We start from the raw sequence: 19,789 nt of genomic DNA, 5'->3' as shown, positions 1-19,789 counted from the left end.
ACCCTCCCCTCCACAATTGCCCCTCTCACTGTGCCCCTCTCCGGCTGTCCTGGCCGGGTCCCTAGCCTGGCTCTGGCCCAAGCTTGGCCCCGCTCCCACTTCCCTCTACCCCCGCCTCCCTGCGTAGCTTCTCCCGGGACTGTCTGCCCCAGTCCAGCCTCCTGGTCTGTGCCCACAGACGTGGACGAGTGCCACCGCGTGCCGCCGCCGTGTGACCTCGGGCGCTGCGAGAACACGCCAGGCAGCTTCCTGTGCGTGTGCCCCGCCGGGTACCAGGCTGCACCGCACGGAGTCAGCTGCCAGGGTGAGGGCCTGGGAGGGGCAGCTGGGAAGGGGTGTGAGGGGTTGGGTAGAGCACAGCGATGAGGGCCAGAGAGACTGAACAACAGGGCAAAGCGAGCTGATTATGGGAGACAGAGGCCAGGCTCTGGGGCAGAGGTGTGGCCTGATGGCAGTAGAGAGAGACCTGGGATGGAGAGGCTGAGTGATGGGAAACAGAAAGGCTGAGTCATGGAAGATGGAGAAGCAGAGTGAGGAGGGATGGAGATGTCAATAATCGGGTAAGGGGAGCAGAGTTATGGAGGACAGGGGAGAAGGGGGCCTTCTCATGGGGACTACAGAGACAGAACCAGCCAGGCAGCTTAGTAGGGATTGGTGGAGGATGCAGAGTCAGAAGATGGTGACAAGGAGGAACAGTGATGAGGTCACAGGGACAGAATGATGGAGGGTGGAAAGCCAAAGGGACAGAGATCAGGGAGGTAGAGGGGAGCAAGTGACCCCGGGCCCCCTGCCCTATGCAGATGTGGATGAATGCACCCAGACTCCGGGCCTGTGTGGCCGAGGGGCCTGCAAGAATCTGCCTGGCTCTTTCCACTGTGTTTGCCCGGCTGGCTTCCGGGGCTCGGCGTGTGAAGAGGATGTGGATGAGTGTGCCCAGGAGCCACCGCCCTGCGGGCCCGGCCGCTGTGACAACACGGCAGGCTCCTTTCACTGTGCCTGCCCTGCTGGCTTCCGCTCCCGAGGGCCCGGGGCCCCCTGCCAAGGTGAGGGTGCTGAGCCCAGGCCTACTCCATCACTGTTTGCTGTGAAGACTGGAGAAAGATTATTGAGGGGCAGAGAGGCAGAGTGATGGGGCTCAGGGATGGAGAACGGGCTGAGGGATGGGGGCCTCACTCCAGAGTCTTCTCTCCTTTCAACAAAATAAGATAGTCCTCCCCACCCCTCCTCCCTTTTTGAAAGATACTCTTGTGCTTATGGGAACCCTGAGGAGGCGGTCACCTAGGGCAGGGCAGGCAACATGCCCTAGGTGCCTTAGCCCCACCTTAGTAGCTGGAGAGACCATTGAATGGGGACACGAGGAAGGCGTCTGTCTTCCTGGGAAGAGGGAGCAGCCTGAGGCAAGTCCAGAAGGCTGGCTCAAGACTGGAATGCTGGGGTGGGTGGTGATGGCCATGGGGATGGATTCAGGCCCCTTCCTCAGCCTCATTGGTCCCCTCTGCCCCAGATGTGGACGAGTGTGCCCGAAGCCCCCCACCCTGCACCTACGGCCGGTGTGAGAACACAGAAGGCAGCTTCCAGTGTGTCTGCCCCATGGGCTTCCAACCCAATGCTGCTGGCTCCGAGTGCGAGGGTGAGGCCGGGGAGGGAGGGAGGAGTGTGGATGGGTGAAAGGGGCGTTAGACCACTTCTTCAAGGCCATCCTCTCCCCTGCCCCCTAGATGTGGATGAGTGTGAGAACCATCTGGCATGCCCTGGGCAGGAGTGTGTGAACTCGCCTGGCTCCTTCAAGTGCAGGGCCTGTCCTTCTGGCCACCACCTGCACCGTGGCAGATGCACTGGTGAGACCAGGCCCTGGCTGTGACCTTGGGCCTGCATCATGACCCCCAACCCTTGACCCAGATCACAACTATGACCTGGCCCATAACCTCCTGACCTGGACCTCAGTCCCTCAGTCCCCAGAGCCTGTGGCTCCTGACCCTGACCTGGACCACAACTCTTGACCCTGAATGTGACTCCTGAGACCCAACTTGACAGTAACATTTGACCCTAACCATCACCCTTGATGATAGTCCCTGCCCATACCCTGATAGCAATTGTGACCCTCGTGACTCTGGCCCTGAATGTGACCTATAACTCCTGAATTTGACTGTGACATTTGACCCTAATCATAACCACTAACCATAGCACTGACCATAACCTTGACTGTGTGACTCTTGGTCCTGTCTCTTTCACAGCCCCTGCCTCTTCTCAGAATCCCTTCTCTGGAACCTGGTTGGGTTCATAATCCCTGACCCTGGCCTCTGACTTGAGGCAGAATTCTGGACCCTGACTATAACTTCTGATCCTAACTGGATTCAGATTCTAGTCACTAACTCTGACCCATGGCTCGGCCGAATCCCATCCAATGATCCTAGTTTATAATACTTGACTGGTCCCTTGCCCTAGTTCATTTCTGATCCCTGTCTAAGCTAGAGTCCCCTCTCCTGACTCCAAAATCCTGGCACAGGTAGTTCCTAGAAACCTAGACCCACAGGACTTGCAACCATGGTCCGCAGAACCCGGGAACCTTGGTCAGCCCTACCCACCTCTGCCACAGAGCCCTCCCGCAGCCTCCAACTCATGAGACTTCCCACCACCTCCCCCAGACCCCCTAATCCAAGGGGATTGGTCGGGTGTGTCCCGAGACTGGACCCTTTCTGAACACCGCCACCGCCCACAGATGTGGACGAATGCAGTTCGGGTGCCCCTCCCTGTGGTCCCCACGGCCACTGCACTAACACCGAAGGCTCCTTCCGCTGCAGCTGCGCGCCAGGCTACCGGGCGCCTTCGGGTCGGCCCGGGCCCTGCGCAGGTGAGCAGCATAGGGACCCGCCAGAGAGTCTGGGAGTAGGGCCTGTGTTCCAGGGCAAAGCCGGCTGGAAAGGTGGAGGCGGGACAAAGGCGCTGTGGGAGCATTGGTGGGGGCGGGGTTACTGCGATGTGGGCGGAGCTTGTGTCTGGGAGGCCGGGTTCCGTGACTCCGCCCAATCTCCCGCGTACCCTAGACGTGAACGAGTGCCTGGAGGGCGATTTCTGCTTCCCTCACGGCGAGTGCCTCAACACTGACGGCTCCTTTGCCTGTACTTGTGCCCCCGGCTACCGACCCGGACCCCGCGGAGCCTCTTGCCTGGGTTCGTACCCAGGCTGGTCCTGGCCCCGGAAAGGGTGGGCTTAGGGCAGGAAAAGGCGGGACGGGGAGAAGAGGGCGAAAAGGGGAAAACGAGTTTTTAGCCGGGGTCTTCCAGCAGGATCAGGGGGCAGCTGGTGGGAGTCTCGAGGCAGTGAGGCGGGGCGGGGCGTGGAGAGGAAAGGGCGGAGTCTGGGTATTTGGACCGTGATTGTAAAGAAGCTGTTCTAAACCCGTCGGGGGGCGGTGTTTGCAGGGAGGGAAGTAGCGTGAGGCAGGTTGGGGAAAGCGTGAAAGGCCTAGGAGCGCCGAGGGGCGGTGGAGGGGTGTGGCCTGGAATGTTAGGCAGAGCGGGAGGTGGGCCGGGCCTTCGGACGCCCTGTCCCGCAGACGTTGACGAGTGCAGCGAGGAGGACCTTTGCCAGAGCGGCATCTGTACCAACACCGACGGCTCCTTCGAGTGCATCTGTCCTCCCGGACACCGCGCCGGCCCGGACCTCGCCTCCTGCCTCGGTGAGAGGCCCCGCCCCGGCCTGATCCCTCCTCCCTCCGACTCCCCGACTTTCCGATTGGCCTCCCACCTCTTTCTTTCCTCCTCCGCTTCTCCCCTCCCCTTACCTCTTTCCCCCGCCTCCTCTCCTAGCCTCCCCATCTCTCCTCTACCCCAATCTTCCCCTGCCCTCTCCCCTGCTTCCCCGGCCTCCCCTTTCTGACTCTCCTCTCCCCTCCTTGTATCCCCCATCTTGCCTCCCTCCTTCCCACATCCGACCAGCCGACCTCTCTCCTCAGACGTGGACGAATGTCGCGAGCGAGGCCCAGCCCTGTGCGGGTCGCAGCGCTGTGAGAACTCTCCCGGCTCCTACCGCTGTGTCCGGGACTGCGAACCTGGCTACCACGCGGGCCTCGAGGGCACCTGTGACGGTGAGCCTGCCCCCACCCGCCTTCGCTAGCGCAAGCGCTTGCAACGGGGTGCTGGAGGCTGCTCCCTTGGGGACTGAGGAGGGGCGCCCTGCTTCCCAGACTTAGGGGGAGGGAAAGAACACCCTCTCACCGTATCTCTGTAGTGGAAATAAGCTGCCACCGTGTCCATGTATTTTCTTGTGTCAGGATCACGGCCAAGCCTCCCTTCCAGCCGCAGTCCATTCCCTCTCTGCAGCTGAAGCCCGGTCCACATTTTAGGCTATGCCCCCAGTAAGACACCTCCCCAAAATTGTTAGGCCCTGCCCCTTCCAGTCAGCCTCTGGATTAAAACCCCCTCTTCAGGCCCCTTCTCTTCCTAACAGAAGTTTGGACGCGCCCTTTCCCCTCCCTCCACCAGTCCTACTTCCAGCCTTCCCTCCAAAGAGGCCCAATCCCGGCGGCCCTAGGCCCCCGTCCTTTCCCAGTGAGAAATTCCCAAAGTGAAATTCTCCTAGCGTTGGCCCCCGCCCGTTTAAGCTCTGCTCTTCCTTGGTCTCTCTAGACTGGGCTTTCCATTCGCTCAGATGGCTCCAGTCTCTCGGAACACTTAGGCCCTCCCTTCCTATATTTGCTCCGCCCACAGACCCGCCCCTTGCCTTTTCTTACTTTCCAGGCCTTCCCTCCCGCCCCACTCTTTCACCCCTCCCGGGTCAGGCTCCAGCGAGGCAGGAGGGTGGGGCTAATCTTCCAAACAGTATATGTATTTTTGTGTCTGGGGGTGATGGTGTGTGAGTCCGCATCTTGTGGAACACATGAAACAAAACATCTGTGGGCTGCCGTTGACTCTGCTAGACCTCTGACTCATGGAAGTCTAGCTTCATAAGATCTCATTCATTAATTCCACAAGAATTCACTAAGCACCTACTCTATGCCAGCATCTGGAAAAGGTAATAAGAGCAACAGGAAATAAGTCATATAAAAACCCCTGCCTTCCTGGAGTTTTTGTGGGGTAATAAATATGTGAATAAATTCAAGATTTATAAAACAGGCCAGGAGCTGTGGCTCATGCCTGTAATCCCAGCACTTTGGGAGGCCAAGGCGGATCGATCATGAGGTCAGGAGATTGAGACTAGCCTGGCCAACATGGTGAAACCCCGTCTCTACTAAAAACACAAAAATTAGCCGGGCATGGTGGCATGCGCCTGTAGTCCCAGCTACTCAGGAGACTGAGGCAGGAGAATCTCTTGAACCCGGGAGGTGGAGGTGGCCGTTGAGCCGAGATCACGCCACTGCACTCCAGCCTGGGCGACAGAGTGAGACTGTCTCAAAAAAAAAAAAAAGAAAAAGATTTATACAACAAAAAACTGGGGGGCACCTTACCATGTGTTGGGCACTGGAGATGTAGCAAGGAACAAAACAGACACAAATCCCTGCTATTGTAGAGTTTGCATTCTAGGGAGGCGACAGTCGGCATACCAATAAATACATACGTATAAGGTCAGCTTTAGGAAGGAAAACAAAGCAGGACAAATGGGACAGAGATGACAGAGCAGTGGAGGGAGGAGTGCTAGGAGGGCTTCACTTAGACACCAGACAGAAGCGAGGGAGGCAGCCATGCAGAGAGCTGAGGGGAGACTGTTCCTGGCAGCGGGAAGAGCCAGTGCAAAGGCCCTGAGGCAGGACCATGCTTTTGAGAAATGGCGGTGACTACTTGAGAGTTATCAACTATGCTAGGTGTGGTGGCACATGCTTGTAATCTCAGCTACTCAGGAGGCTAAGGTGGGAGAATTGCCTGAACCCGGGAGGTTGAAGCTCCAGTGAGCCATGATCCTGTCACTGCACTCCAGCCTGAGCAACAGAGCAAAACCCCATTTAAAAAAAAAAAAAAAAAAAAAGGCTGGATGTGGTGGCTCACGCCTGTAATCCCAGCACTTTGGAAGGCTGAGGCAGGTAGATCGCCTGAGGTCAGGAGTTCAAGACCAGCCTGGCCAATATGATGAAATCTCATCTCTCCAAAAAAAATTTAAAAAGTGGCTGGGCGTGGTGGCTCACACCTGTAATCCTAGGATTTTGGGAGGCCGAGGTGGGCAGATCACTTGAGGTCAGGAGTTCGAGACCAGCCTGGTCAACATGGTGAAATCTCATCTCTACTAAAAATACAAAAATTAGCCGGGCATGATGGTGCATGCCTGTAGTCCCACCTGCTCTAGAAGCTGAGGCAGAATTGCTTGAACCCCGGAGGCAAAGGTTGCAGTGAGCCGAGATTGAGCCGCTGCACTCCAGCCTGAGTGAAAGAGCGAGACTCCGTCTCAAAGAAAAAACGAAGTTTTCAACATTGTTGATCTTTAGAAGCTCAGGCTCCTAGAATACCAGATTTCTAAAGACTTCTTAGTCTTGGGCACTGGAAGTGGTGTTAGAACTTCTGAATTCAGGCCTTTGACTCCCCTTTCATCTCCTCCACACTCTGCAGATGTGGATGAGTGCCAAGAATATGGTCCTGAGATTTGTGGAGCCCAGCGTTGTGAGAACACCCCTGGCTCCTACCGCTGCACACCGGCCTGTGACCCTGGCTATCAGCCCACGCCAGGGGGCGGATGCCAGGGTGGGTGTCCATCGGGCATCGGGTGAGATGTGGAGATGGTAGAAGGTCCAGAAATGGCCTGACTGTCTGCTGGTTGCAGATGTGGACGAATGCCGGAACCGGTCCTTCTGTGGTGCCCACGCCGTGTGCCAGAACCTGCCCGGCTCCTTCCAGTGCCTCTGTGACCAGGGCTACGAGGGGGCACGGGATGGGCGTCACTGCGTGGGTACGGGACTTCAGGAGGTGGATGGGACCAAAGGGGGTGGGGGAGGTTGGTCAGACCCTGTCCCTCCCCATATAGCTGAACAAATGGGAACTTTCGGGTTGTGGAATTTAGACTTCGGAATATAAGATCATCTTCATGCCAGGCACGGTGGCTCATGCCTGTAATCCCAGTACTTTGGGAGGCCGAGGCGGGAAGATCACTTGAAATCAGGAGTTTGAAACCAGCCTGGCCAACATGGTGAAACCCCGTCTCTACTAAAAATACAAAAATTAGCCGGATCTGGTGGCGCATGCCTGTAATCCCAGCTACTCAGGAAGCTGAGGCACAAGAATTGCCTGAACCCAAGAGGTGGAGGTTGCAGTGAGCCAAGATTGTGCCATTGCACTCCAGCCTGGGTGACACAGTAAGACCCTGTCTCAAAAAAAAAAAAAAAAAAAAAAAAAAATCATCTCAGAACTGTTGTAGTGGCTGGTGACAGAAACCTGACTTAATCAGGTTTTATTTTTGTGTGCGTGCTTTTAAAAATGTATAAAGTATAAATGTATAAAGTGCTAATCTTAAGTGTTCATAAACATTAATCTTTCCTAACATTTTATGAGGAAAATTTCTAAACACAAAGCAAATTGAGAGAATCATAGAATGAACACCTACCTACTCATGATCTAGATTATATTACCATTTTATTACACTTGCTTCCTCACATATCTATCCATTAATCCATCTAATTTTGTGGACAGAGTTTAAAGGAAATTGCAGGCACCAGTCCGCTTCCCCATAAATTCTTCAATATGCATATCACTAACCAGAGTTCAATATGTGTTTACCAATATATTCTTCCCTTCTGTCTTTTTTTTTTTTTTTAACTTTGAGGTGGGGTCTTGCTCTGTTGTCCAGGCTGGAGTATGGTTGTTTGATCATAACTTACTGTAGCCTCTAACTCCTGGGCTCAAGCCATCCTCCCTCCAGAACTGAGCTTCCAAGTAGCTGGTACACAGGCACACGCAACCATGCCCAGCTAATGTTTTTAATTTTTGTAGAGATGAGTTTTGTTTTGTTTTGTTTTTTCTTTAGGAGACGGAGTTTTGCTCTAGTTGTCCAGGCTGGAGTGCAGTGGCATGATCTTGGCTCACTGCAACCTCCACCTCCCAGGTTCAAGCGATTCTCCTGCCTCAGCCTCCCAAGTAGCTGAGGTCACAGGCGCCCACCACTATGCCCAGCTAATTTTTTGTACTTTGAGTAGAGATGGAGTTTTGCCATGTTGGCCAGGCTGGTCTTGAACTACTGACCTCAGGTGATCCGCCCACCTTCCCACCTTGACCTCCTAAAGTGCTGGGATTACAGGCATGAGCCACCACGCCTGGCCTGTAGAGATGAGTTCTTGCTCTGTTGCCCAGGCTGGTCTCAAACTCCTGGCTTTAAGCAACCCTCCTTCCTTGGCCTCCCAAAGAACTGGGATTACAGGCATGAGCCGTTGTACCCTACAAATATTTTCATTCAACGTTCAATTTATATACAGTGAAATGCAGGAATCTTAATTATACATTCTGTAAATTTTCACAAATGCAAACACAACAGGTTTTATTTCTTTAAAGGGAATTAAAACTATAAAGTCCTGGGATATATTTGAACTCCAGGCATAACTGGATCCAAGAATTTTAACAAGGCTATTTCTGTCTTCTCTGAGTTCTGCTTTTTTCTATTGCATGATTTTCAGGCAGATTATTTTTCACAATGATGAAGGTGGCCCTAGAACCTCTGGGCTAACATCCCCAGTTGGCAACCTTAGAGCTAAAAAGGGAGGTTCTTTTTCAATATTTCTAGCAAAAGTGCCAGGCCTGGCTTTGATTGACCCAGCATGATCACTGCCTATGTCTGAACCAGAGAAATGCCGTCATCCGTTTGGTCATTCCTGGAACTTGTGCCCACCTCTCAGAGTAGATATAGCCCTACTCAAAGCACAGGATTGAAAATAGAGGAGCACAGGGTTCCCAAGGGAAATTCAAGGTTTCTCACTAGAAGAAAAACAGATGACAGGGTCTGGGCCATTAAATATACCCATTATATTTGAAAGCTCAGACTTTCGGACCTTTGGAATCATAGAAGCTTATAACCACTGAGTCCCTCTCCCCTGTTGTCTCCTGCTTACAGATGTGAATGAGTGTGAAACACTACAGGGTGTATGTGGAGCTGCCCTGTGTGAAAATGTCGAAGGCTCCTTCCTCTGTGTCTGCCCCAACAGCCCGGAGGAGTTTGACCCCATGACTGGACGCTGTGTTCCCCCACGAACTTCTGCTGGTGAGACTGATGTGTCTATTTAACTGATGGCGGCTGGCCCCATGGGAAAATCATGTGGTCTAATCATTCCTGATGTGGACAGCTACCATCAGCTAAATACTGTTGTTTTAAACATCAACAAAAGACACATAAGTTAACATGGGTAGTGAGACTGTGTCAGGAGAATTAGATCCTGGTCCTGACTTTACCAGATTCTTTCATTCCACAAATGTTCACAGGGCGTGCACTGTGTTCAGGCCATCTTCTGGGCACTGAGAACATAGTAGTGACCAGAAGGGATCACTGTCTGTCCTCAAGGGGCTCACAAGCCAATGGGGCAGACAGAGATATCGCCAGATAGTGACAACCCAGAGAAATCAACAAGACTGTGATGGGGAAAGCCCAGGGGGGTTTTGGAGGAGGCGCCTGGCCCAGCATGAGAAGAGGATTAGGGAGTTCTTCCTGTAGGAGAGGACATCTGAACTGAGAGCTGCGGGATGAGTAGAAATGAGCCAGGCCTGATGTGTGAGGAGGGCATTCTGGGCAGAGGACACAGCAAGGGCAGAGGCCTGGCAAAGCCAGAGAGCATCTGGCATGTGAGAAGAACTGAAACACGGATGGCATGATTTAGAGAGCAAAGGAAGGGGTAGGGAGAGATGGGGCCAGGGAAAGAGTCAGGTGCCCGATCACACTGACTTATCACAGTAAGAGAGCACTGCGGTACCGTGGAAGGGGTTTCGGCGGTTTTTTTTAGAATTTTTTTTTTAAATGTTTTTCTTTTTTTAAGACAGGGTCGTATTTTCACCCAGGCCGGAGTGCAGTGGCGTGATCTCAGCTCACTGCAACCTCCACCTCCTGTGCTCAAGGAATCCTCCAACCTCAGCCTGCTGAGTAACTGGGACTACAGGCACATACCACCACCATGGCTAATTTTTGTATTTTTTGTAGAGACGTGGTTTTGTCATGTTGCCCAGGCTGCAGTGCCTTTTTTTTTTTTTTTTTTTTTTTTTTTTTTTTTTTTTAATTTTTAAATGTTATGTATTTAGGCTAGGATTGGTGGCTCACACCTGTAATCCCAGCTCTTTGGGAGGCTGAGGCAGGAGGATTACCTGAGGTCAGGAGTTCGAGACCAGCATGGCCAACATGGCAAAACCCCATCTCTACTAAAAATACAAAAATTAGCTGAGTGTGGTGGTGCGCGCCTGTAATCCTAGCTACTCGAAAGCCTGAGGCGGGAAAATCGCTTGAATCCAGGAGGCGGAGGTTGTGGGATTGCACCACTGAACTCCAGCCTGGGTGACAGAGCGAGACGCCGTCTCAAAGAAAAAAAAAAAAAAAAAAAAGCTATGTATTTATTTATTTATTTTTAATAATTTCCTTCTTTACTTTAGATTCAGGGGAGACGTGTGCAGGCTTGTTACCTGGGTATATTTCGTGATGCTGAGCTTTGGGATGCAAATGATCCCGTCACCCAGATAGTAAGCATAGTACCCAACAGCCAGCTTTTCTTTTCTTTTTGAGACAGAGTTTTGCTCTTGTTGCCCAGGCTGCAGTGCAGTGGCACGATCTCGGCTCACTGTAACCTCCACCTCCCTGGTTCAAGTGATTTTCCTGCCTCAGCCTCCTGAGTAGCTGGGATTACAGGTGTCCGCCACCATGCCCGGCTAATTTTTTGTATTTTTAGTAGAGATGGGGTTTCATCATATTGTCCAGGCTGGTCTCGAACTCCTGACCTCAGGTCATCTGCCCACCTCGGCCTCCCAAAGTGTAGGGATTACAGACGTGAGCCACCGTGCTCGGCCCAACAGCCAGTTTTTCAACCCTTGTCCCTCTCCCTCTGTCTTCCCCCATCTAGTGGTCCCCAGCATCTATTGTGGGCATCTTTACATCCATGAGTACCCACTGTTTAGCTCTCACTTATAAGTGAGAACATGCGGTATTTGGTCTTCTGTTCTTGCATTAATTTGCTTAGGATAATGGCCTCCAGCTGCATCCATGTTGCTCTAAGGACATGATTTCATTCTTTTTCATGGCTGTGTAGTGTTCATGGAAGGGTTCTGAGCAGGAAAGATAGAATCAGATTTTGAAACCTCCCTCTGGCCACCATGTGAAGGTGATTGCAGCGGGTGATACTGGAGGCTGGGAGCTCAGGGAATAGGCTGGGGCAGGGGCCTGGACAGGAGAGGACAGGGCTGGACCAAGGCGGGGGCTGTGGAAGGAGAGGAGAGGGTGGTGGGAGAAAAACCCAAGAGGCCATGTGGACAAGCTGTGGATGTCTGGGTGGGGAAGCTGTGTCCAAGACAAGGCATAGGTTTTTTGTTTGTTTATTTTGTGACAGAGTCTCGCTCTGTCGCCCAGGCTGGAATGCAGTGGTATGATCTTGGCTCACTACCTCCTCCGCCTCCTGGGTTCAAGCAATTCTTCTGCCTCAGCCTCCCAAGTAGTTGGGATTACAGGCACCTGCCACCATGCCCGGCTAATTTTTTGTATTTTTAGTAGAGACCGGGTTTCACCATGTTGGTCAGGCTGGTCTCGAACTCCTGACCTCAAGTAATCCGACCGCCTCGGCCTCCTGAAGTGCTGGGAGTACAGGCAGGAACCACTGCACCTGGCGACAAATTGTAGGTTTTGAGATGAAGACTCAGCCAGTTTGGGACACACTGGTTAAGAGACCCAGAGAGGCATCCAGGAAGCCAGGGAAGTTCCCTCACCGCCCACCCGAGCTGTTAGCTGCAGTGATGGGAAAGTGTGAGGTGGGGAGGCAAGAGATGCAAAAATGACAGGAGGTGACAGTGGGAGAAAGAGAAACAGTGACAGGAGTGTGAGAGGTGTGGAGTCTGGTTCTGCCACTGATGGCTGCCACCCTCTGTTTCCCCATCTATGCCGGCCTCAGTTTCCCCATCTATGATGTGGCGGGGCTGGGGGTTCAGCCCACACTGGGCTAAAGCTCCTTGTCTCCCCAGGCACGTTCCCAGGCTCGCAGCCCCTGGCACCGGCCAGCCCCGTTCTGCCGGCCAGGCCACCTCCGCCACCCCCGCCCCGCCGACCCAGCACACCTAGGCAGGGCCCTGTGGGGAGCGGGCGCCGGGAGTGCTACTTTGACACAGCGGCCCCGGATGCATGTGACAACATCCTGGCTCGGAATGTGACGTGGCAGGAGTGCTGCTGTACTGTGGGTGAGGGCTGGGGCAGCGGCTGCCGCATCCAGCAGTGCCCAGGCACCGAGACAGGTGGGCATGGGCTGATGGGGACACAGGGCTGAGGGCTTGGGTGGAAATACTGGGTGGGGTGTGGGCCTGGGACAGGGGACACTTTTGGACAGGGCCTTGAGGTACTAGTACTGTCAGGGCAAGGGTGAGCTGCCAGGCAGGTGGGGACTGAGAGGTGGGCACTAACAGGCACAGGGCCAGGGTGACTTTTGTGACAAGTGGGCACGAGCAGGTCAGGACTGGGGCTGGGGCTCTGGTGTCCTGGCTCAGGCTTGTCTCTTTGTGTAGCTGAGTACCAGTCATTGTGCCCTCATGGCCGGGGCTACCTGGCGCCCAGTGGAGATCCGAGCCTCCGGAGAGGTGAGGCCAGCCTTTGACCCTCCACCCCTCTCAGCTCTGAGGCCCAGCTCTGTCTTTTCCTGTTTTCTTTGCCTCTGTCTCTCACCCTTTCTGTTTCTCTGTATCTGTCTCCCCCACCCCACCCATACTCTGTCTCTTTCTTTCTTTCTTTTTTTTTTTTTTCTTAAGATAGAGTTTTGCTCTTGTCGCCCAGGCTGGAGAGCAATGGCGAGATCTTGGCTCACTGCAACCTTTGTCTCCTGGGTTCAAGCGATTCTCCTGCCTCAGCCTCTGGCGTAGCTGGCTACAGACACTACCCACCACGCCTGGCTAATTTTTTTGGATTTTTAGTAGAGACAGGGTTTCACCATGTTGGCCAGATTGGTCTCGAACTCCTGACCCCAAGTGATCCGCCCACCTTGGCCTTCGAAAGTGCTGGGATTTCAGGCATGAGCCACCGCTCCTGGCCTCTCCATCTTTCTTTCCCTGTCTCTACTTCTTGGTCTCTATCACCACCTCTGTCTCTGTCTTCCCTGGTCATGCCCTCACACACTCCACCCATCCAGCCCGCCCCCATCTCTCTCTCTGCTTTTCGCACAGACGTGGACGAATGTCAGCTCTTCCGAGACCAGGTGTGCAAGAGTGGCGTGTGCGTGAACACGGCCCCGGGCTACTCATGCTACTGCAGCAACGGCTACTACTACCACACACAGCGGCTGGAGTGCATCGGTACAAGCCCCACCTCCCCCAACCCCCGGCAACTCTCTCCAACCCCTAGCCTTGCCAGCTCCCCTCTGGAATGTGGCCACCACCAGCGGGAAGTCTTTCCTGGAGTCTAGACTCCATCCATCAGACTGCCAATGTGCGGGAAGAGAAATGGGAAAGGGTAGGGAGAGTTGAAGGGGATGCCTCTTAATCATCCTCTCCCTAGATAATGACGAGTGCGCCGATGAGGAACCGGCCTGTGAGGGCGGCCGCTGTGTCAACACTGTGGGCTCTTATCACTGTACCTGCGAGCCCCCACTGGTGCTGGATGGCTCGCAGCGCCGCTGCGTCTCCAACGAGAGCCAGAGCCTCGGTAACCCCGCCCCCAAATCCGCTATGCCCCGCCCACACCGTCCAGGCCCTCCTTCCCTTGGCTCGGCCTCACACCCGCACCCGGGCCACACCTTTGCGACGGCCACACCCTCCAAAGGCCACGCCCCACTGAGCCCTCACTCAGTCTCTGTCCCACGGTCTGTCTGTCTCTGAGGCGAGCTGGCTAGGTGGTTAACGGCAAAAGCTTTAGAGGCAACCTTTGCATGTTGCCTCTTGGACTCCCGGTTCCTTTCTGCACACTGGGTGAATAGCCCCTACCTTATAGGGTGGCTGTAAGGAATTTTATTTTTATTTATTTATTTATTTTTTGAGACGGAGTTTCGCTGTTGTTGCCCAGGCTAGAGTGCAATGGCGCCATCTCAGCTCACCGCAACCTCCACCTCCGGGGTTCAAGCTCTTCTCCTGCCTCAGCCTCCCAAGTAGCTGGGATTACAGGCATGTGCCACCACGCCCAGCTAATTTTGTATTTTTTTCTTTAGTTGAGACAGGGGTTCTCCATGTTGGTCAGGCTGGTCTCGAACTCCCGACCTCAGTTGATCCACTGCCTTGGCCTCCCAAAATGCTGGGATTACAGGCGTGAGCCACCGCACCTGGCTGAGGAATTTTATTTTATTTTTATTTTTTTTTTATTATTTATTTTTTACTAAGTGCCACATGAGTGCTACCTGTTATTATTTATCTGCATCTCTAGGTCTCTGTCTCTTTCCAGCTGTTTGTGGATTTCTGTCTTCTGGGTTTTCTCTGAATTTCTGACACCCTCTGGATCTTTGTTTTCAGGTGTCTTTTTCCTGCCTCTGTATCTTTGTTTTCCTGTTTTGAGTCTTTGACTCTTTGGTTGTGTTTCTCTCTCTCTCTTTGGGTCTTTTTTCTCCCTTTTTGTTTCTGACTATTTTCCTATCTCTAGGCCTCTGACAATTTCTCCGGAAGCTCTGTCTCTTGAACACTCTCTTTGTTGTTTGTTTTCATTTTTGAGACAAGATCTCGCTCTGTTGCCCAAGCTGGAGTACAGTGGCACGATCACAGCTTACTGCAGCTTCGACCTCTCATGCCCAAATGATCCTCCCACCTCAGCCTTGCAGTAGCTGGGAGTACAGGAGCCCGCCACCACACCTGGCTAATTTTTGTATATATATATATTTTTCGTAAAGATGGGTTTTCGCCATGTTGCCCAGGCTGGTCTTGAACTCCTGGGCTCAAGCAACTCCCCAACCTCAGCCTCCCAAAGTGCTGGGATTACAGGCTCCAACACACTCTGTCTGTGCATCTTGCCACCTCTCTTTTTGCCCACTGTCCCAACCACTCTTCTCTCATTTCCTGCGCCTTCAACACTTCCCCCCATACAGTGAGATGTCAGACAATGCTCAGAGAAGCAAAGCAACTGCCCCAAGGTCACACAGCCCTCCAGAGGCCAGACTTGGGTAGACCCCTCTAAGGCCCTACCTCACAGTCGTTGGACACCTTCTGCCCTCTCCTCCTATATGACAGTCTCCTTGTTCCTCAATCCAGAACCCTGGAACGACCTCAGAGAACTTCCGGAGTTAGATCACAGCTGATGAGAAGGATTTGCTGATAGGCAGAGGGTGGCTGGGCTGCTCAGCAGGGGAAGGGTCCAGCCCCTGGGAGGACCTGAGTGCCAGGCCCACTCTGACACATGCTGTCTCCACCTGCAGATGACAATCTGGGAGTGTGCTGGCAAGAAGTGGGGGCTGACCTCGTGTGCAGCCACCCTCGGCTGGACCGTCAGGCCACCTACACAGAGTGCTGCTGCCTGTATGGAGAGGCCTGGGGCATGGACTGCGCCCTCTGCCCTGCCCAGGACTCAGGTGCTGGCACTGGCCTAGGCTGAACTCAGAGGCCTTGCCCCATGGGCTCCAAATCTAGGCCCTCAGATCCCCAGTCACAGAACCCCCAGACTCTACCCAAACTCTGTCCCCTAGACCAACCCCCATGTCGCAGCCCATCCCAAAATCTTGGTCCCCGAGTCACACTCCAAAGACTTCCAAGTCTCAGCCAAAGACATCCCAAGGCCTGACCTAGCAGATCCCATAGTATCAGACCCACAGGCCCCTGAGGTCTGGTCTCTCATACACTCAGCTCCTGGTCTCTAGAACCGCAAGACACAGCCTATGAGATGTCCTCCCCTAAATCCTGGGCCCTTAGACCTGAAATACCAGTTGCTCAGACCTCACCATCCTGGCTCCAGACCCCCTGGTTACAGCCCCACAGACCTCCAAGTCCCATTGCCTCAGACACCACATCCAGGTGCCTAAGACCCCAACACACAGCCCCAGAGATTCCCAAGTCTTGGTTTCCACAACCTCTGAGTCCCTCAGTCCTCAGCCCTTAGGAACCCAGTTCCAAAGCCCCAGTCCTGGGTCCTCAGACCGTCTCCCATGCATCCTGCCCCCTCAGGTCCCCAGCAGCAATCCCTGGGATTCCCCAGTCCTGGTCCACAGAACACCCCCATCTAATTTCTTCAGGTCCCTAGTCGTAGCTCCCATGGGTCCCTCCAATTCCAGCCTCTCAGACCCTGATTCTTAGCAGGCTTCATTACCCTTGATCTCAGCATGTTGGAATCCCAGTCTCAGCCTTCAGATTCTCAGTGCTGGCTCCAGAAACCCCGGGGTCACCCAGGACCCTCCCCATCCACTCGTCTGCCTCCTCTCCCAAGGGGGGTACGTGAGTGGTGGGTGTGGAGACCAGCAGGGGCTGATTGTTTGCCTTGGCTCCTGTTCCCAGATGACTTCGAGGCCCTGTGCAATGTGCTACGCCCCCCTGCATATAGCCCCCCGCGACCAGGTGGCTTTGGACTCCCCTACGAGTACGGCCCAGACTTGGGTCCACCTTACCAGGGCCTCCCATATGGACCTGAGTTGTACCCACCACCTGTGCTACCCTACGACCCCTACCCACCGCCACCTGGGCCCTTCGCCCGCCGGGAGGCGCCTTACGGGGCACCCCGCTTCGACATGCCAGACTTTGAGGACGATGGCGGCCCCTATGGCGAATCTGAGGCTCCTGTGCCACCTGGCCCGGGCACCCGCTGGCCCTATCGGTCCCGGGACACCCGCCGCTCCTTCCCAGAGCCCGAGGAGCCTCCTGAAGGTGGAAGCTATGCTGGTGAGCACTGCCAGCGGATGATGAGACTGAGATGAGGGGTGAGGTGTGCACAGAGAGAGGAGGGAGGGAAACAGAAGGTGGGAGGAGAGACGGAGGACAAGTGCAACTGGAGAGAGCCACAGAGAGGGACAGAGAAGTGTCTGTAGCCCGGCAAAGAAAGAGAAGGCGGCAGAGGGAAAGCTGGCGAGAGAACGAGGTAAGCTTACTGGCCCCACAGCGCCCGCCACAGCCCTGGAGCGGGATGGACAGTTTACAGCAAGAAAGATGGAGCCAAGGACGCGCACCCACCGTGGTGGGTAAGGAACGAAGGCAGGGACCTCAAGTCATAGGGTCCCCGCATTTCTCACAGGTTCCCTGGGTGAGCCCTACGAGGAGCTGGAGGCGGAGGAGTGCGGGATCCTGGACGGCTGCACCAACGGCCGCTGCGTGCGCGTCCCCGAAGGCTTCACCTGCCGCTGCTTCGACGGCTACCGCCTGGACATGACCCGCATGGCCTGCGTTGGTGAGGGCGGGCCCGGGGCCAGCTTGCGCAGGGAGAGGCGAGGCTTGTCCAGGGAGGGTGGAAGCCCTGACTGGCGGGTGCTGGTCAGGGATAGGAAAGGACCTCACTGCAGGGGACGGGCCAGCCCAGAGGGGAGGAGTAATTCTTGCACCTGGGTGGGGCTTGCCTCAAGAAGGCGGAGTCAGGGTGCCAGCAGGGCAGGGCTTGACCACCGGGCTGGAGCCGGGCCTTGAAGCAGGATAGTGGGATAGAATAGTGCTGGTGTGACTTGCAGTGCTACCTTGGGCAATCTGCAGGACCTCTTTGGAGAGCCTCCGTCTTCCCACCTGTAAAATGGGAATATTAATCAAGTCTGCCTAATTTGGATGGCAGCAAAGCCAAGTGATTAAAATCAAGAACTCAGCCGGGTGCGGTGGCTCACGCCTGTAATCCCAGCACTTTGGGAGGCTGAGGCGGGCAGATCATGAGGTCAGGAGTTTGAGACCAGCCTGGCCAATATGGTGAAACCCCGTCTCTAAAAATACAACATTAGTGGGTGTGGTGGTGCATGCCTGTAATCCCAGCTACTCGGGAGGAACGCAGGAGGCAGAGGTTGTGGTGAGCCAAGATCGCGCCATTGCGCTCCAGCCTGGCCAATGAGAGCAAAACTCCGTCTCAAAAAACAAACAAACAAAACTCAAGGAGGTCACATAGACCTCAGGCTTAGTCCAGCAATTTGCTGTGTGATGCTGGACAGGTCACTGTCCCTTACCTAATTTTTCTCATCTGAAAAATGGCTACAGTCAAAGATCCCATTTCACAGAATTGTGAATATTATTAACACTGATTTACAATAACACTGAGACTCGTGCAAATGGAGGCACAAGCATAAAACGAATTACAGTACCTACCTAATAGGGGAATTAGAAGGACAAAGTTAATACTTGCAATGTGCTTAAAACAATGCATGAACATTTATTATTGTTGACACCATCATCAGTATTATTTTCTTCTTTTTTTTTCTTTTCTTGGAGACAGAGACTCACTCTGTCGCCCAGGCTGGAGTGCAGTGGCCTGATATCAGCTCACAGCAACCTCCGCCTCCCAGGTTCAAGCGATTCTCCTGCCTCAACCTCTCGAGTAGCTGGGATTACAGGCGCCCGCCACCACGCCTGGCTAATTTTTGTATTCTTAGTAGAGACGGGGTCTCACCATGTTGGCCAGGTTTGTCTCGAACTCCGGCCTCAAGTGATCCACCTGCCTCAGCCTCCCAAAGTGCTGGGATTACAGGCATGAGCCACCGCGCCCGGCCATTATTATTTTCTTAACAAAATCCTAAGTGCCGTATGGGCCACCATATCCATCTTACAGAACACAAAACTGAAGCACAGAGAAGTTAAGCCACTTGGCCGGGCTCACACAGTTAGCAGATGGCAGAGGCCAGATGGGACTCCAAACCGCTCAGCATCTGTGCTCCTCTGTTCCAAGAACTTAAGGGGCCGAGGAGGCGAGCTTCTGGGGCCCCAGCCTTCAGCAGCGATCCTTGTCCCCCCTCCGCAGACATTAACGAGTGTGATGAGGCCGAGGCTGCCTCCCCGCTGTGTGTCAACGCGCGCTGCCTCAACACGGATGGCTCTTTCCGCTGCATCTGCCGCCCGGGATTCGCACCCACGCACCAGCCGCACCACTGTGCGCCCGCACGGCCCCGGGCCTGAGCCCTGGCACCCGCTGGCCGCCCACCCGCGCCTGCCACGCAGGGCCCCTGCGGCGCATCCTGCAGCCCGCTTATGCGTATATGCACGGGGCCGCCCGCCTGGACCTGGAGAAGGGACCTACGGACGCCTAGAAGCCGCGACGCCCTGCACTGCCCCCGCTCCCCCAGCGCCTCCCACTGATGTCGTGGTCCCGGGCCTGGCCCAGGGGCCCCTTCACATGCCCTCTCCCTTTTATAAAATTTTCCATTAAAAACCACCTATTTTGTATCTTTTGCCTCCTCCTTTCTGTTTCTCCAGGTCTACCTCCAGTTTGTGCTTTGAGTCACTAAATGACGTTCCCTTCCCTTCTGACCCCTAGTTTCGTCTGTCCTCTGCCTCTCTCTGTCTCTGTCGTTCTATCTCATCTCTGTCTCTTTCTGATTTGTTTTCTCTGCCTAACCTCTACATCCTGTCGTTTCATCTGTTTCTGCATGCATCTTGCTCTTTTCCCTTGTTTGGGTCTCTCTTTAATCTCGAGAGCAATCTTGCCTCTGGATTTTTTTTTTTTTTTTTGAGATGGAGTCTCACTCTGTCACCCAGGCTGGAGTGCAGTGGCACCATCTCCATTCACTGCAACCTCTGCCTCCCGGTTTCAAGCAATTCTCCTGCCTTAGCCTCCCAAGGAGCCGGGATTACAGGTG

General features: G+C 54.3%; 1 protein-coding gene across 4 annotated transcripts in view; it reads left to right on the top strand.

The window, feature by feature from the left end:
• LTBP4 (latent transforming growth factor beta binding protein 4) overlaps nt 1-19,378 on the top strand; it is a 32,520-nt gene extending 13,142 nt beyond the window's left edge. For 2 of the 4 annotated variants that reach the window (XM_058426876.1, XM_032172874.2), the window contains 19 exons: nt 179-304; nt 801-1,043; nt 1,505-1,630; nt 1,719-1,838; nt 2,720-2,851; nt 3,045-3,170; nt 3,557-3,679; nt 3,956-4,087; nt 6,537-6,668; nt 6,748-6,873; nt 9,022-9,168; nt 12,111-12,377; nt 12,645-12,716; nt 13,296-13,424; nt 13,627-13,773; nt 15,464-15,616; nt 16,533-16,913; nt 17,263-17,415; nt 18,955-19,378. In XM_058426876.1, coding sequence (XP_058282859.1) covers nt 179-304; nt 801-1,043; nt 1,505-1,630; nt 1,719-1,838; nt 2,720-2,851; nt 3,045-3,170; nt 3,557-3,679; nt 3,956-4,087; nt 6,537-6,668; nt 6,748-6,873; nt 9,022-9,168; nt 12,111-12,377; nt 12,645-12,716; nt 13,296-13,424; nt 13,627-13,773; nt 15,464-15,616; nt 16,533-16,913; nt 17,263-17,415; nt 18,955-19,109 — 2,990 coding nt within the window. In that variant the 3' untranslated portion in view covers nt 19,110-19,378. The remainder of the gene's footprint in view (nt 1-178; nt 305-800; nt 1,044-1,504; nt 1,631-1,718; nt 1,839-2,719; nt 2,852-3,044; nt 3,171-3,556; nt 3,680-3,955; nt 4,088-6,536; nt 6,669-6,747; nt 6,874-9,021; nt 9,169-12,110; nt 12,378-12,644; nt 12,717-13,295; nt 13,425-13,626; nt 13,774-15,463; nt 15,617-16,532; nt 16,914-17,262; nt 17,416-18,954) is intronic. The other 2 variants (XM_058426877.1, XM_058426878.1) reach the window with 2 other exon arrangements.
• The last annotated feature ends 411 nt before the right edge of the window (nt 19,379-19,789 follow it).

Source organism: Hylobates moloch, unplaced genomic scaffold, assembly GCF_009828535.3.
Source record: "Hylobates moloch isolate HMO894 unplaced genomic scaffold, HMol_V3 SCAFFOLD_13, whole genome shotgun sequence".
Lineage (NCBI taxonomy): Eukaryota > Metazoa > Chordata > Mammalia > Primates > Hylobatidae > Hylobates > Hylobates moloch.
The sequence above is the reverse complement of the archived record's forward strand: the minus strand, read 5'-3'. Positions and strand labels throughout refer to the sequence as shown.